The following is a 17722-nucleotide window of genomic DNA, read 5'->3' as shown; positions in this document are numbered from 1 at the left end:
GCCCCCGCAGCGCGGCCGCCCATTGGTCCGCGTCCCGTTGCTGGGCGGCCGCCCCCACGCCCCCGTCGCGCCGCTCTGACGCCATCGGACGGCGCCGGGCCTGTGCGGCGGGCGGGCCGCCCCCTGCGCCATGGCGGAGGTGAAGGTGAAGCCGGAGGTCCCCGACCCCATGGATATAGAGAACAGGTGGGGGGCGGGCTGCCGCGCGGTGGGGACCTGGCGGCCGGGCGGGACAGGGCCGCGAACGGGCTGGACAGGGCCGCGAACGGGCGGGACAGGGCCGGGCCCGGGCGGGGGGGGTGTGCCCTGGGCCCCGGCGGGGGGTGGGGGGTGGGTGCCCTGGGCCCCGGGCCCCGGCGGGGGGGTTGCCGTGGGCCCGGCCGGGGCGGTTGCCGTGGTGCCGGCGGGCCCGGGGGCGGTCAGGAAGCAGGTGCCGAAGGGGGGGCTCGCTGCTGGGGGCGCGGTGGGGAGGTGCTGTGGCAATGAGGGATGGGCGCAGGTTACCTTCGCCTGCCCTGCTGTGCCTCTCTGCTTGGAAAAGGGAACTGTGGCTTCTCTGGATGAAGTATTTTTTTTCTAAAAGGTAATTTCCTCGGTATTTATGTTCTCTGACTAGCTGGCAATTCCTTCCCGTCAGAACCTGTTGCGTGATGAAACTGTACAGGGAGCTCTAAACCCATGTTGCTGTTAATGAGAGCAACATAAATGGGAGCACAGTGTTCAGTGGTGTCACCACGACTACAGGTAGTCTGTCTGTCCAGCAGTTACAGCAGAATATTTGTCAGCACAGGGCGTAGACGCTAAGTGCCCTCGACAGATATCACCAAGAAGCAGTTCATGGGTGCTTTTCCCCTGAGGTTTTTTCCCTCTCTTCCATTCTGACTAATACTGTTTGGATTTGGTTTTGGATGCAACAGAGCATGATTTTAAACTTGCTTTTCTCCTGCCCTAGGATTATTGAGCTGTGTCATCAGTTCCCTCATGGTATCACAGACCAGGTGATTCAAAATGACATGCCTCACATGGAAGCGCAGCAGCGAGCCATGGCGATCAACAGGCTGCTCTCGATGGTAGGATGATCTCACCTTCCTCGTGTTACTTCGGCCAACCTGGAGCGCTCTTTGTACACCCAGTCTGTGTGGTACCAACTTGTTGGGCAGAGCTGGCAAATTAATCCCTTTGGATTTAGCAGCATTTGCCATAATGTACAGTTACCATAATTTACTTTTGGTTGCCGTAAGCACTCATGATTACCAAAGCCAGCTAAAGCATACCTCGACTTACTCTTTCCATTCTGTAGCACAAAGTTAATGTGAATGTGTACATCCACGTGGATTTCTAGGTGGGGAAGCTACTACCACCGAGAAGTACCACATTTGTTATTTTGATGTGTCTAGAGTTCTTTGGTCTTCTTTTCCCTGTTTATTACTTTGTAAAGCAGAATGTGATACAGTGGTCTAATGTAACCGTATGATGCGAGTGTAGTTGCAGTGGTTCAGCAGCTGAAAAGGTGGCAATAACAGGTGATAACCGCAAGGCCCTTTAATGATGGGGAATGAATTAGGTAGAGATAAAACAATGGATCTTAGCCCACGCTCTTGTATGTGGAGCTCTTCTCCAAACTCCTCACAGAACTCCAGGGTTGTGGATTAATAAGCAGATGAAACATCTCAAAGAATTTTTTTCCATCTTCTGTAAATTTCCCGCATCTCACTGGGCATTCCCCTTTACTGTATCAGGAGTCAGCCTAAGACAGGAGTGAGGACGACAGTCAACTGCTTCTGCAGTGTATTCAGAACCAGATAGTAGCTGTTTAGTCTTGTTGGTTCAGTGTGGCAGAAAGTTGAGTATCAGCTAAACGTTTGAGGTCTTTAAAGATCAAGATACCTTTCAGTTCCATAGCTAGCCGCTTTGTGGATGTGTGAAGTCAGGAAATAAAGCAGACTGAGTGGTACAGCCAAGAGAGCCCTGTTGAAAAGAGGGGTACTTGCTTTCTCAGGTAGAGGGGGTGTTGGAAAGTATCCAAGCTGAGGAAGTTGTGGTGTGGGGTTTTTTGTTTATTTATTTTTTACTAACTGAAACTTCTAGCTTGGACCGTAGTAGGTGGCACTGGAAGTAATCTAATTTCTCTTTTTGGTCTTTTTGCTCTCGATGTGAGGTTTATCAATACATTGGATGTGACCTTGTATGTTTGATAACTTTTAAAAGGGCTGGCCAAATTTCATAGTGGGGCTTCAAAGATAGTTAAGTCTCTAGAATTTTAAAATAGATGGTTTGGAGCGTGTGTAGATACCTAGTAAGTACCTCAAACATAGGGAAAAACTGCAGTGAGAGCTCAGCCGTAATAGGCCTCAGGTACTTCACTTGAGATCAGCTGCAACTACATCATCTGTAGAAAAGCGTTGAAGGGGGTCATCCTGAGGTGTGAGCTTCAATCAGCCACGTAGTGCGTATCTATAAGAAACAAGGCTGTAACTATGGGTAAAGTATTAGCTGGCAATGAAGCAGTAAATGTTAGTTCATGTTGTTATACACAGTTATGCTCCTGGGCTTGTCTAATTGTTTGCCCCTTCAAAATAGGAAATAAGGATTTTCCCAGCTTAGATGTACACGTCAAGGGCAGAACAAATGTTTTCTCTGTGAGAGAGAGGTGCCAGTAATTTGCCTCTGAGAGGCACTGTCTACCCTGACTGACAGTTTTCCAGTTAGTAAAAAAGAGAAAAACTTTGCTACTGAAACTCAGAATTGTTCAAAGCTTGCACAGTGGAGCTCCACTGTGATTTCTGTGTAGCCATGCAAGTCAGTGTTTTGGTGGAAAGTGAGAGCAAAGCATGCAAGAAATTGATGTACCTCGTACAATGTGAAAATTAGGAGAAATAATTGGAAGTGCATAGGTGTTGTGGGAAGAGGCAGGAACTCTTGTTCGTTATTTCTGATAGATGATGGTAAGCGGATACTTGTCAGGGAAAAAAATATCCTCAAGTGTATTATTGTTTCCCATGGTTAAAAATGTTAGTTTTCCCTTTTCATTATTCAGTTGACATGAAATAAGGTTTTAATTTTAGAAGTTTAAAAGATCCTGGCAACGTTCTGGAACAAGCTATTTGAAGGAAAGTAAACTTACTGTGCCCATCTTTCCTAGGGGCAACTGGACCTTCTCAGGAGCAATGCAGGTCTCCTGTATAGAATCAAAGAGTCTCAGAATGCCAGGTAAGCCTTGTGTTTGCTGGATAAATATATTTGGAACACAGTCCTGCAACTCATGTGCAGCATTGCTGAGAAGACACCCAGCAATGTAATATGGATTCTGTAACATAACTGCTTGTTTTAGGAGGGTGCACTTAACTCCCCTGAGCTGATCCTGAAAAATCTACTAGGTGTAGTCATTTCTGCTGAACAGAGGGTGCCATGGAACTGTAGATCTAACTTCCTAGCAGAGTTCCCGGTCCAGATGACAGCAAAGTGATCTATACAAACATGTATATGCTCAGGTGAAATCCAGCTGAAGCCTGACCAAACCATCTGCAAACTGTGGTTCTGTGGTCTTGCTCACTGCTGATGTTACAGGATCAGCACTCATTTACAGCTGTTCCAGGAGGCCACTTGAACTCATGCTCTTTGATTTATTAAAGTGTACCTACAAACCATGTCTTGTGATGCCTATGTAAATCTGGGTAATGGATGCCCAGACATACTTTGGGAAGAAGTACCCTTCAAAATAATCCCCGGTGCAGGCGTGTTATCCTCTATTTCAGATGCTTTAGAAGAAGATTGCTGAGGTCAGGCTTTCTCAGGCCAGTGAAAAGGCATGTTTCTAGAGTTGGGAGCATGCTGCTATTCCTTTGAAGATTTTCTGTCTAGAGACAGATTATCCTGAATTATGCTCCGTGCTGTGCTTGACCTTCCACAGTTGTCGAAGTACATGACTCCAAATTCCTCATTGTTATGACAAGTTGGGTGACTCCTGCTTAGTCACTTTTCTTTCATACTGTGCTCTTTTCTCTTTACCGTGGCTTCTCACTGGCAAGTGTGTCTTGATCCAGAGAGGTTTAGTGTCATGTATTATATTTGCCCACGGCTGGCTTATTGTATAGGGTTTTTTTTTCTCTCCTTTGTGTATTGTTTTTTTTTTCACAGTACTTGTTTGCAGTTTAAAACAAATCCAACTTCTTTCAAAGTTTGGACCTTTCAAAAATCCTAACGTCTGTCTTATTTTACAGTAAAATGAAAGGCTCTGACAATCAAGAGAAGCTGGTTTACCAAATTATAGAAGATGCAGGCAACAAAGGTAGTTTACATAAGTTATAAACTGAATAATACTAATTCTGTTTACTTATGGAACCATTCCGGTCCGGACTTTTAAATCCTTATCCAGATAGTACAAATATAAAGTCTAGAGTCCCCATACTAGGACTGTAGCTAATGTTCCATGTGTCTGATTTTTAAAAACAAAAGAGAAGATGACACATTTCTCTATTAAAATAACACATTTTCTTTTAAGTGGAGAGTGTTCTTGGATTCCTCAGCTTGACAGTCCCATAGAAAACTCATATTCCAGGTATTCTGAAAGAGTCCCCCAAAAGTCAGGTTGTTATCTGTCTCTGTTTTAACGGTTGTACCGCCAGCAGCTAGTAATTAGGCTTTCTTAGCAGTTGCTGCCTGCTATAGTTGAGAGATGGCAGGTAGAACTGGCTGTTATATTTTTATTGAAGCAAAGACTAATTACCTAAAAATGCAGGAACATTTGTGATGCATTTGTGTTGGCAGTGAGATGGGATCTGGTTGTAAGAGATACGTCCTATGGTTGGCAAGCGAGTCAAGCAATGTTGTGTCCAGGCTTTTGGTCTGTGAGTATGTACAGAAACAAATTGTTTCTTCAGTTCTGTTCACCTCTCTGTTTTTAAACAGGTATTTGGAGCAGGGACATTAGATACAAAAGTAATTTGCCTTTAACAGAGATCAACAAGATACTGAAAAACTTGGAAAGCAAGAAACTAATTAAAGCAGTTAAATCTGTGGCAGTGAGTATTTTGTGACTTTTTAAACAATTTCAGACATTTGGTGCATGCTGTGTATGTTTGAACAGGGGACTGGGAGCAGAGAAACCTCATTCTGCCTCCAGCTTTCTCATTGACTGTGCACCAATGTTTGACACTTTGTCTTTAGCGTACAGGTGTGAGGTGCAACAGGTACAAGAGGCTATAATATTTATTAAATAATCAACGTACTGGTAACAAGCTGATTAATAAACACAACACTATTAATATACAGTTCTATCGCTCTTCCCACTGCTACTGAGTACACACCATTACTATCAGTTTGCCATTTTAATTCCCTTAATTCTTTATTGCACACAACTGTTGTTGTATTTCTGTTACCCTTCACAAGCCTCTCGCACTGCTTGCTGCTAATCTGCAGTTTGTCACAGTTTTCCCTATGCTTCCATACCTGGTCTTTAAGACATCAACTAGGGAAGTCTGGCAGGTTTGCCCCCAGCATCCCAATGGGCTTGTGTGCACAGGTCGGCTTCTCTGCTGTCTGTACCCATCCACACCTGCTGTCTGCAGGTCCTGCCCTCCCTTGTTCTCTGATTTTTATGCCGTCTTTTCCTTTTTTGTTTCTTAACTATCTTATCTACCATTCTTTTCTCCTCTCTCCACTCAGTCTCCACCCAAATAAGCAATCTGCCCATAATTACTTTTTCTCCATCCGTCCCAAAGGTACTGTACTCCACTTTGGTTTTTCTGATACTGAATCAGTCTTAGCTTTCTATATGGGACTAGTGATATGGTTGCCTTGCTGCAAATGACCTTGCAAAGTTCCTCTCTCCCAGAGATCCTGAAACTGCCTTCAGGTACCTGGTTCACACTGGATTTGTATTGGTTACTTTGACAATTTCTGAGACATTTAATTCTGTTTTAGTCTCTGTTCCTCTACTATGTTCCAGTTACTCCAGTACTTTCTTATGTGCTAACACACCAGACTTATGTGCACCCCCATACCAGAGTAGGGCTTATCCTTTTCCATGCTTTTTTCACACTGTTGTAATGCTCACGCAGCATCCTGCGCTCCCTTACCTGCTTAATTACAAATCACTGGTATTAGCATGTTCTTTGGATGTTGCTCTGGTTGCAGGGCCTGGTAAATCAGGAAAACCACTTGTTTGTGAACTCTTGGAAGTTCTACGTTGTGTGTCTTTTCTGCATGCTGGTCTCATCTACATTGTGGAGGCAGTACCTTGGCTTGCATGTAGGGGTTTTTTGGGGGAGGTGGGTGGGCAAGGGTGTATGTGAGGTGGGAGAATAACTTCCTAAATAAAAATAAAGAAGTTGGACATAGAAAAGCAGTAGGTTTTTCATGTTCTCCTGAGATGCTGGCTTCATCTAGTCATTCAGGGGACGTAATGCTGCTGTAATTGTTTCAGCGGTTGCTGAGTAGCCCTTTGGATGACTGTTATGTTCCCATTCACCTCATCTAGGTGTGGCATTAAGGAGCGGGCTCATGAGGGCTGACTTTAACTGCAGGGCTTAGTCGTGTAAGGGTCCTTCTGTCATCAGTGCACGGGTTGAATCCTGCAGAAACAGCTGAAAGCTTCTCCATGAAGTTTGCTTTTGCTGTTTAAAGTGTCTAAAGACACTTTCCTGCCTGCTGTCAACTGCAAGGGGACATTAGAGCCAATAGGCTAAAATTAAACTTTGAAATATTCTTCAATGAGGTTTGTATTGTGTGCACATTGTTAGCAGGATTCTTTCTTCTAACACTATGTTATGAAAGGATTAGGAATCTAAACATATTGACCTTCTCTTTACCTTTATGTTACCTGAGGGTCAAACTTGTTAAGGATTGCTCAAGTCAGCTGGATTGCTGTGCCCTCAGTTTCAGGAGTAATGAACTATCTCTTTTGCAAATATCTTCTGAATTCTTCCTTTTTAAAGGAAGACTTTCAGGTGTTAAGAGCTGCACGCTTTTCTCTAACAGGCATCCAAGAAGAAGGTGTATATGCTATACAACCTGCAGCCCGACCGGTCAGTGACTGGTGGGGCTTGGTACAGTGACCAAGACTTTGAGTCTGAATTTGTGGAGGTGTTAAATCAACAATGTTTTAAATTTCTACAGAGTAAGGTGAGTGCCACTGCTAAAGTCTCCTTCCATTTGTTTGTTACCAGTAATTATTTTCTTTATAAAACCAGTGACAGGCAAGGCTTAACTTTTCCATAGTGTTTTCCATAAGTGTTGGCTATTGTTATAACTGGATTGGCAAATCTGTACTGGACCATTGTTGTTGTCACAGCAAGTGTGATGGTGTTGCATTTTAATAATGTATAATTTCATGCCCTGTATAGGGAGTGAAGCCTTCAGCCTCCAAGGTCCAACGACAAGCTAGGCAACAAAGAACACGTGACCAAAAATCTAACAAAAGTCACTTCTGTTCCCTGCAGAACTCTTAATTTCTGAGAGAGTATAAGGCAGTAGTCGATCAGCTCTGTCTAGAAGACAGTTTTCCCTAGTTTATCTGCAGGAGAAGCCTGCTTGCCATTAAATAAGTCCTATGCAGATTGCAGCATTTCTCTGTTCCATTAAAATATATTTTAACTGGCACTAGGTACAGCAGAATTTTTTGTCAACAAAATGTGAAATGTTGATATTCCTTCATACTAACCTAAATCACTGTGTAAATTGTGTCATATTTAGCGTAAAATTGTTTGGTTCTGCACTGCGTTCTGTCACATACATTAGTCGTAAGGGTATATAGCTTTAGATGTTTAATAAAAAGCATGTCCCAGAAATGGTTTGGAAATCAACTTTTTTGTACTTCAGTCTGCCTGAAACTGAACCATGACGCAGGCTCCTGGCAGTGAGTACTGACTAACTCATCTTTGCTTTTTTCTCAGGCAGAGGCAGCTCGAGAGAGCAAACAGAATCCCATGATACAGAGGAACAGCTCATTTGCCTCATCCCATGAGGTGTGGAAATACATCTGTGAGCTGGGTATCAGTAAGGTCAGGATAGACTCATCTTACTATTGTCAGTGCGTGACTGCCTATAGGAGTTGGGTCCTGCAAATTTGGTGAGGGTCCGCTAAGTGCTTTAGTACCTTATATTTAGTAGGGTAGTGGAGGCAGGTTTTGCTGCTTTATTGCTTTTTGAGGAGGATCATGGATACTGCATGGGATTCCAGGATAGTTTTTGTATGTGGATTTTCAAAAATATATATAGAGGAGTTAGCATTCGCATCATTTTTGATGGAGTAACACTTACTTGAAGTAAGTTTTCCTTTAACAGTCTCAACCGGTTTATATTTTATAATTTCTCTCAAGTTTGCCTTGCACTTCAAGCAGATTTAGGGGAGGAAACAAAAAAGGAGGAAAAAACCCCATGCAATTATTGATCACCATCAACAGGTTTATCTTCTCCAGTCTTGTCTCTTTCTTCTTTCATGGTTATTTTCCTGTAAAACTGGAAGTGTATCGTGTTAGGATGATGTAGACCAGGGGTCCTCAAACTTTTTAACCAGGGGGCTGGCGCACGGGTGAGGTGGCAGGCAGTCATCTGTGGCTGCTTGGTTCCCCCCCCCCCCCCCCAACCCTCGGCGGGGGGGGTTCTGTAAATACGGGGGCCGGATTGAGGACCCTGGGGGGCCGTATCCAGCCCGCGGGCCGTAGTTTGAGGACCCCTGATGTAGACGATTGAGGTGCATAGGGAAGTTCTTTTTGGTAAGCCAATGCTAGTGTAATCCGAAAGTGCCTGGGAGGTAGGAGTATTGGTATTTGCTGCTCTTCTTGTATCTGCACAACCTCATAAAGTGCCCAGCAAGCGCAGTGCCTTGATCTGGGCTAGGTTAGAACTCTAAGGATTTGTTACTCATGGTGTTTGCTCTTTTCCTCCTTGCACGGCTTATCGGCATGCGTCTTTCCTAATATTTATTTGACAAATTGTTTCTTAGGTAGAGTTGTCAATGGAAGACATTGAAACAATTTTAAATACGCTAATATACGATGGAAAAGTGGAGATGACTATTATTGCTGCAAAGGAAGGGACAGTAGGCAGTGTGGATGGACAGATGAAGTTGTACAGAGCTGTTAGTCCTCTCATACAACCCACTGGATTAGTCAGGACGCCCTGTGGACTCTGCCCTGTAAGTAACTAATTCTGTACATGAATAGGTGGGTGCATGCAAATTTTGAATACAATCCTGCAGCCAGCCAGCCAGCACACTGCAAGGCTGTGCGTGTGCATGATCCTCGTGGCTTTCGAAGGCACTTCTAAGCATAGTTGGTATCTGGGATACCTTAGCTAGGGTGGAAGAGGCAGGTTCTTCAGTTTAGACCAGGATATTTTGCACTTATGTCCTGTCCCTTTACTGGGTCGAGTGTAGCCTGTTCCAAGTTATATTGTTACGTTTTCTGATCCCAAGTTTTCCTACTTAGTTTTTTTTAACAAGCTAACTTACTTCTGTCTAGCTTTTGGGCTGTCCTGCTTGGATTGTAAACCAATACGTAGGTAGAACTTGCCAGTGTGTCTGTTTGTGTCATTTACTATGGCGGGGTCTGTTTTGCTTCCTTTCCTGAGCACTGGCACAGGACTTCCTAGACTTTGGCCTCTGTTAAGGCTATTGTTTTTCTGCTGGGGGAGAAGCAGAAAACATGTGGGCATGTTACTTCCAGTTAGGTTGTGCTGGCTGTATATAATTACTCTGCTGGGGCTTTCTTTTGCAGGTTTTTGATGATTGCCATGAAGGTGGTGAGATTTCTCCGTCAAACTGTATTTATATGACAGAGTGGCTGGAGTTTTAAAGTGAAAGAAAACTGTAAACTGGATTCATGCTTCACAGCCAAGGTGACAAAGCAGCTTGCTTTTTTAAAAGTGGACTTCTACATTTGTGAGCAACTTCAGGACACTGAGTGACTTTGTTTTTAATGAAACATAAAGCAGCAGCATCTCAGTTGTGTGAGTAGTCCTGTGAGTGGACTGGAAATTGCATCAGCATTGAAGATTAAGGCTGAAGTAGAAATGTAGATCCATTCTTGCACCAAAAATTGGTTGTGTGACTTGAAAAGTGCCATAGAACAGCTTGGTGCTGATGTGGACTGTCGGTACTCCACAGATGCTTATTCTGGATGAAAGAAAACAAGTCATTAGTGGATCAGAAAAACCTGCTAATGAGTGTTGTCAAGAATGAGATCCCAAACTTTGCTTTCAAAGCAATGCTACTGGTGGGCGCTTGAGTCCTAAAGCTGGCACTTTCCTCCCATGACAGCTACCATCTAATGTGGAAAAGATCCTGAATATGTCAGACAACTCACTGACTCTTTATTGTATTTCTTACCTGCTAATTTATCATTAAACCACTGATTTTTCATGTACTTCTGTGCTTCATTTCCTCCATTGCTACCATTGCCTGGTGATCGATTGGTTGTATTTGTTCCTTCTGACAACAACATCATCATCAAATCTGTGGTGGTGTGTTCTGGCAGCTGCATCACATACATGGATATGTCAGCTGAAATTTTAAGTAGAAGTAGTCTGGAAAGACGCATTTTCCAGGAGAGGAAAAGAGTTCCTCTGGCTTGATAGTACAGGGAAAATTTTTATAGATTATCTGGCATCTTTTTCAACCCTGAGGTTATTCAGTGGTAGTTGTTTGTACGTAAATGGCCTTGGTTTGTGATCTGAGAAAGGCATGATACCAGCGTATCATCCAAAAGCCCAGTCTTTTCTTCCTGTGAAGTAGAGGTGATTTGTGTTTCTCTTAAGTGTGATCTCTCTGGCCTCTCTGTATCACTCTGGACTGATGAATTGGCAATAACACAGACCCTGGTGCTGTGGTAAGCCTCGTGCCCAGGGTGTGTCAGGCCATGGACCTCTCCAGAGCTGTGTCTAGTTTCCTCTGGCTGTCGATGTCCATCTGGCAGTATTAGAGGGGTGGACTGTCTTCAGAAAATGTAGATTTAAACCCCACTTGGGAAATAAACATTTTTGTACCAACTATGTTATATTAATTAGTTACTCCACCTCAACCTATAATTAAGCAATGTCTAGGGGGAAAAAAAATCAGCTTTTTCATAAATGAAAATATTGTGCATATATGGTACAGCCAGCCCCTATACCATCCAGAATAAGGACTGGCATGATGTACTAGCAGGCAAGGCAGTGTAACGCATGAACTGCGCAGAGATCGTCTGGTCCCAGCACAACTTACTACTGGTGGGTTAATCTTGCGATGTCCTGGCTGGATCTCTACACAGCTACTCAGTAGCTTCACAATAGCCTCCCAGCCGGGAAACGATTGAGCCAAGCACAACACTGGACCTGTTGCATCTAGCTATTTGCAACATTCCCTGTCTGAAAATGAGCCCTCCTGGGCACTGTGTTGGGAGGGCAATGGTCAAGCACCTCTACAGCTGAGTTACCAGCATGTCCGGTCATCCGACCATCAGTAGTAAGCGGTGGGCTAACAAAGATTTTGGGAGACAGTTTACCTAATAAGAGTAGGGATTCCACGTCAGCGATTTCAGTACTGTCCAGGAGTTTGCACCTTCTAAAAGCAGTCCGCATCACATACGAAGTGTTCAAATCTTGCTTGTTTCCTACTTAGAACATGGGTTGTGGACAGAAGGCGAATGGTGGCAAGTGCTGTAGAAAGGAGGAGGGGAAAAAAAAAAAAAAAAAGTTCCTGTCCCATGCAGGGTATAAATAGAGAGGCAAAGGCTCCTTGTTTGGGAGCAGCTAGGCATGCTGTCTCAGACTGCAACAAAACAACTAGTACCGACCGATAAGCTGGTAATGCCCATGGAAGGAGTTTGATAGTATTTGCTAGCGTGAGCACCCACAGCCGGCTCTTTCTTTTGTTGCAGTGTTGCCTCAAGGTGACAGGGATGCTTATCTCTGCAGGGGCTGAAGGGCTCTTACAAAAGAGAAGTGGGGGTGAAATGATCAATGTTTGTTCTTTCTCTGCCCCCTTTAACCACTCAGCACACAGCAAGCCTGGGGAAGGCGTTGCTTATTTCGCTGGAGGGAGCCTTAACTTCAGCTTCAGGCATCCCTTATGTGGCCAAAGGTGACACTGAGGTGTGGGGCTGAGGTCACCTTTGTCTTCCTGTTCAAAGAGGACCTAACACAATGGGGTCCTGAATCCTGCTGCTGCAGAGGTAACATGTTGATTGTGCTCTGCTGCAGCTACAAGATAGCTTTCAGGGAAGTGACATGTCTTTAGCGTGCAGGTATGTCACTTCATGCAGTATAACCATATTCATTGGCAATTAGAAAAAGGAGAGAGGCTTGTTTTCAGTTAAGAGCTTCAGGAAGTAGAGAACTGTTTTTTTAAGATCTTGAAATTCTGGCTCGTTTGTATTGGGCTTATTTGGTTGAGATGACCTTTACGGTCTCTGAAGCTTCTTAGTGTTGTAGCTGTAACAGGACTTCTCGGATTTGGAAAAAACACGTCTACAGAGAAAAGTAGAGCTATTTCACTTCTCTGTCTGTAAAACAGGAATCTGATCTATTTCTCAATGAATTACAGGAATGAGCTTTCAGCCACTCTGGTTTTTCATGAACCTGGTTAATCTATCAGCCTGTAGTTCTTTTTTAAAAAGGGAGTAAATACTAAAAGGTAGCATTAATAGCCCAGTCTTTTCTTTTCCTCCCTGAGTTTCTTCAGTCTCCTCTTCTACCCGGCAAAGCTGTCCCTTTTACAAACTTACGAAATGCAATTTTTTGAGGAACCTGCAATACTAGCTCCCCTACTATGACACCACACCACGTGTAGAAAGCTGAGAGCTGAAGTTAACCCTCAAAACACGGATGACTGCTTGTAGGCATGATCTGCGCATTTCTTTATGCAAGCCTCGTACAAAAGGTCACAGTTCAGCTGCTGCAGGACCACGAGGTACCTCCTGGGTTGGAAAGATCCGTTTTCGTGAGCCCTGGGGTGTGCAGACCCTGCTGTGAACCCACCAGGCTGTTCTGAGCAGTTTCCTCACTAGTGGTCACCAACTGTCTAAGGGCAAGTTGGAGGAGGGTCACTTCCACATGCCATTTCCACGTGGAATCAAGTGCAAGATTGCTTTTTATTTCCAAGAGAAACATTAACTACAGTACTAGGCTGAATGGTGAACTGATGGAGTACAGCTAGCAGGTACTGTTCGACATGTCTAGCCTTTACAGACCAACGTTTAAAACATTAATGGCAAACTTGAAGCTTTGACAGTGACAAAACACACTGTGGCTGCGTGGCTGTGCAGTTTTTCCTGCTTTTTTTTTTTTTTTTAAACTTACTCTGATCGTAACTCGCCCTACGGGGAAGTACGAAGCGATGGCTGTTGATCTGGTGTGTTCCAGCGCCACCTTCTGTCTTGTCCTGGTATTGCTGCCCTAGGGCTCAAGAAAGGACCGCTCTTACACCGTGCTTGGGTTTCCTGGTTTGCCTCTGTGCAGAGCAGGTTTGGGGAAGAAACAACAGCGAGTGGGGAGAGCTGGGTCTCCCTCTGCTGCCAAACACTTCGTGCTTTGAACCAGGGTATAGACACCTTAACACGCAGGCCACCTCATCCTCTTGCTTCAGGTGGCTGGGACTTTCTGTCATTTGACCTGTGAGAAATGGGCAGCCAGGCCCTCAGCTGTGCTGAGCTCAGCTTAGCCTGCAGCCTGGAGGGGACAAAAAGGTACTGTGAGGAGCTCCATGGATGGTGTCCAAGTTCTTGATGAAAATGTTTGCTTCCTCCCTGAGAAAGGTTATTATTGCACTTGGTGCACTCTTCAGGAGGTCCTGTGGAGAGGAGGGGAAGCAGAGCTCAAAGCATTCTCCTCTTTCAGCAGTTAAACAAAACAAGTTGGGGCTTATGTAGGTAGCCAACCCCCCCGCTCCTCCCCTTTGAGCAAGCTTGCCATTCTTCCAGGAAAACAGATGAATGGGAAAGCTTTTACTTTAGTTATTTGGTCTAGAAATACAGGGCTTTGGGATTGTTGTTCCTCTTGCAAACTGTTGTGGTTTAACCCAGCAGGCAGCTGAACACCACACAGCTGTTTGCTCACTCCCCCTCAGTTGGGGTGGGAGTGAGAAAAAATGGTAAAACTGGTGGGCTGAGATAAATGCAGTTTAATAGGACAGAAAAGGAAGGGGAAGTAATCAGAGAATATACAAAACAAGTGATGCACAATGCAGTTGCTCAGCAGGCTGCCACCCCCCTGGCAAACTCTCTTCAATTTTTTTTGTTCAGCATGACATCATATGGTATGCAACATCTCTTCAGCCAGTTGGGGTCAGCTGTCCCAGTTGTGTCCCCTCCCAGCTTCTTGTGCTCCCCAGCCTACTCGCTGGCAGGCAGTATGAGAAGCTGAAAAGTCCTTGACTTAGTGTAAGCACTGCTCAGCAACAACTGTGTGTTATCAACATTATTCGCATCCTAAATCCAAAACACGGCACTGTATCACTGCTACTAGGAAGAAAATTAACTCCACCCCAGCTGAAACCAGGACACAAACTCACAATAGTTGCTCAGTGGTTTTGTTCATTTAATACTAGCGGGGTGGGTGCAGCATGGCCCTGAAGACCTGGGTCCCGGCGAGGTGCTGTGCTTTGCTTTTGAGACATGGCAAGCTGAATAAGATGTAAAATGAAGGCTAAACCAGCAATTCCAGAAAAGCAGATTTGATTTGGCCTCCTACTGATACTGCTTGGAGGGCAAATTCTGGGTCTGAGGACATTAACAGTAGTAGTAATTTGAATTTTATATGCTTTAGCATACAAGCATAGGTAGCATTCTTCTACTTTATTCCCCCTGAATTTGTGATTTTTCTGCTCATGGTCAGCCTGTACAGAAGTCAATTTAACCCCTGCAGAGCACACTTGCCTTATGTTAGGAATCTGGGAAGACAATATTGATGTTCAGCTCAGCACCTCGTTTTGGTTTCGTTTGGATCTGGAACATTTCTGTCCACTGTTAGATGCTTCAGGAGAAAATACACCTTTTCTGCCCTGGGAAGGAGTGAATGGCGCTTGCTTAAAGCAGTTTCCTCAAGTGTTCCATGGATAATACCAATCTTGCTGTGGAATTCAGCATTCTGAAAATGGCCCCTATCTGTGTACTTATGCATTTCTGCTCCGTATCTGTCAGCAAATTCCTTCTGTCCTTTCCAAGGGAAGGGAAGAAGAACTGAACTCCCAACAGATCCAAACTCTACAATAGCCCAATGGCACTTTCATTGGAACTTCTTCCACTGCCAGACTCCGTTAAAGAATCTCGAGGGGCACAGAGAAGGGAGTTGAAAGCCTTGTCCTTCTCAATGGTTTGTTTAACTTCTTGCTATTTCTAGTGTAAATAAACTCTTAGCACAGACTGCAAACTGGGAGCAGTCACAGATTTTTCCAGGTGCTTGAAGGGTGAAGAAGGGATTGCCTTTTTTTTTATACCCAAGCATTCCATTGTAGACTGTGCAGTGATGTTTAAAACATATTTATATTCCTAATTGCTTATTATATGTCAAAGCTGGCCACATTTCCTATGCATGGCTTTACCAAAACCTTTTATAGCTAAGAAAAGTGTAAGATGTGTCCCACATAGCTCATATACTAGAAAGAAGGAACATCACCCCATGGTTGGTCACAACACAGAGCCTCTACAGGCAATCTAAGCTCCACTGTTTGGCCAGCCTTTGTTTCTTGTGCCAGTTAACTGGTAGGAGGCAATACCACCTGGATGAGTAGATGTTCATACTACTGGCTTTCTTTGGGTTTTTAATCTGCCATACCTGAGGTGTAGGTAGACACCAACATAACTACATATGTGAGTTTTGACATACCCCAGAAAAATGGGAGCCTGGGGATCAAACCTCCATGGAGGACCATGCTGCTGCACAGCATTACAAACAATGTTGCTCTTGTTTTAAGCTGAGTGTCACCAAGCAACTTGAGAACGAACTTTAAACTTTTGTCTAATCAATGACTTGAAGAAAAATAAAAAATACTCAAAACATAGATTTACGTTGCATTTAAAAGAAGGAAAACAGAAAAAAACCCCAAAGGCAGTGCATGGGTGAGTGAACTTGATCACAGGGCATTAATTTCCTTTAAGCAAAGATGGAGTGATGCTCATGCAGAAGCCTGGGGAACGTTTAGGCTGACCACTGCATGAGTTCAGTGCAAGTGCCCAAACTATTAAAAGCAGGTCAAGATGTTTCAGAACAATGCCTTTGCCCGTAGAAGTATGTATGAAACTTTGCAGTGTTCAGAGATGGATTTGTGTGCAAACATTAAGATAGGACAAATCCCACTTACTTGAAGCCACAGTGGAGGATTCATGTCATCAGCCTCGCTAGGAACAGGCTTTGGCTTCAGAAGAGACTGTGGGAAGCAACGAGAGAAGCAAGCAGTGACAGAGGGAACATGTGTATCTTGTTTCAAGGCACAGACAAATTTCTGGGGCAAGTCAGACCTGGTCAAACAGATACCGGAGGAATTTTACCAGTGTGCTTAACTGTAAATGTTGCAACTATGTATTCATGACATAGCTGAGCTGTACAACGCTGTATTATGTAGTTTAGCTACTAGTAGAATGCTGCATTATATAGTTTAGCTACTAAGTAGATAAGAACTGGTCTGAAACCAAGACATGAACCGAGAGTACTGAAACATGGCCAGAAGAAGAGATGGTCATGAAAAGGATAAGAAGAAGAAGAGGAAGATGCCAAAGAAGAGGATGATGAAAGAATGAAGATGTCCCAATGCCCACCAGAGGACCCCTGACCCATCAGGCCACACATGTGCAGTAAAAGTATAGATATAATAGTTCTTAGAACTGTAATGAATATGCTAATAGTTTCTCAGACATGTCATTAATATGTACAGATCAGCTATATAAAGATGCACAGTGATCAAAGTCAGGGTACATGCTGGGCAGAACTTATCCCCCATGCACCCAGCACTGAAAATAAAGCATGCCTGCTTTCTAACGCTCCAAGCTGAGCATTAGAGAGCTTTGTCTCTGATTTTTCCGTATCAAACCCTCTACCACACAGCCACAGGCAGCATGTTGTATTTCTGGGTATTGTGGCCACCCCTGGACCCATCCTCGCCAGGGGTCTGGGCACCGGGGCTATCCTGGCAGGCTGGGGCACAGCTTTCCTCACGGAGTGACGGACCACTGTGGCCCCAAGCCAGCCTCCCGCGTCTTGTCTGGGCACAGCGAGGAACGTCCGATTTACCGTGGTCAGGCATGTTGGAAAGCAGGCTGCAGCACTCAGGGCGTGAGGTGTGCGGGAAGGCTGTGTGTCCTCGGAGTGTTATAGTTTACCTGTTCCATTAAATGACAGAGACTGGCCAATTAGAAAATGTGATTTATTAAAGCAAGCGACAAGTAAGCAAAACAGCGCTGGGCGGCCGGGGAGTCTCCTGCTCCACCAACGGTGTGCAAATTCAAGCAAGCTGAGCAGCTCTTTTTATCTTCCCCGAGGTCGCTTCTGACACCTTCAGTAGCCCCTCTGCTGCTTCTGTTATTGTGGTTTCTTGTCAGACAGGACGTTCCCATGTTTGGTGTAGCAAGATAACATTGTGGACATGTCTCTTCTTGTTAAACAGGAAGTTCTTAAGACCACCACGATGGGTTCCTTCCTCTTGCTTAACTTGGTTGATCAGCAAATTACCTTTAGTTACTTATTACAGGAGCAAACCACACCTGGCTGGTGGTGGTGTACTGTTCGCTTTCACGGCCCTGCTGGCTCCTGGCTT

General features: G+C 44.5%; 1 protein-coding gene across 3 annotated transcripts; it reads left to right on the top strand.

Moving 5' to 3' along the window:
* The first annotated feature begins 79 nt into the window (after positions 1-79).
* On the top strand, positions 80-10364 carry POLR3F (RNA polymerase III subunit F). Of its 3 annotated transcripts, XM_037405715.1 has the most exons (10): positions 90-186; positions 617-744; positions 953-1070; positions 3143-3210; positions 4221-4288; positions 4909-5021; positions 6979-7122; positions 7893-8000; positions 8945-9136; positions 9717-10364. In XM_037405715.1, the coding sequence occupies exons 3-10, from the start codon at positions 1014-1016 to the stop codon at positions 9792-9794; spliced, it is 828 nt and encodes a 275-aa protein (XP_037261612.1). In that variant the 5' UTR covers positions 90-186; positions 617-744; positions 953-1013; the 3' UTR covers positions 9795-10364. The 3 variants fall into 3 exon arrangements, with proteins under 3 accessions (XP_037261610.1, XP_037261611.1, XP_037261612.1); XM_037405713.1 differs by lacking the exon at positions 617-744 and having other exon boundaries at positions 80-186; XM_037405714.1 differs by lacking the exons at positions 617-744; positions 4909-5021 and adding an exon at positions 4768-4847 and having other exon boundaries at positions 80-186.
* The last annotated feature ends 7358 nt before the right edge of the window (positions 10365-17722 follow it).

This window comes from Falco rusticolus, chromosome 12 (assembly GCF_015220075.1).
Source record: "Falco rusticolus isolate bFalRus1 chromosome 12, bFalRus1.pri, whole genome shotgun sequence".
Lineage (NCBI taxonomy): Eukaryota > Metazoa > Chordata > Aves > Falconiformes > Falconidae > Falco > Falco rusticolus.
This window is presented reverse-complemented; position numbering and strand designations above follow the sequence as displayed.

Coding starts and splice junctions, on each gene's coding strand:
- POLR3F (XM_037405713.1), top strand. CDS start 131: ATGGCGGAGGTGAAGGTGAAGCCGGAGGTCCCCGACCCCATGGATATA. Junction 187..952: donor CCCATGGATATAGAGAACAG/GTGGGGGGCGGG, acceptor CTCCTGCCCTAG/GATTATTGAGCTGTGTCATC. Junction 8,001..8,944: donor GTGAGCTGGGTATCAGTAAG/GTCAGGATAGAC, acceptor ATTGTTTCTTAG/GTAGAGTTGTCAATGGAAGA.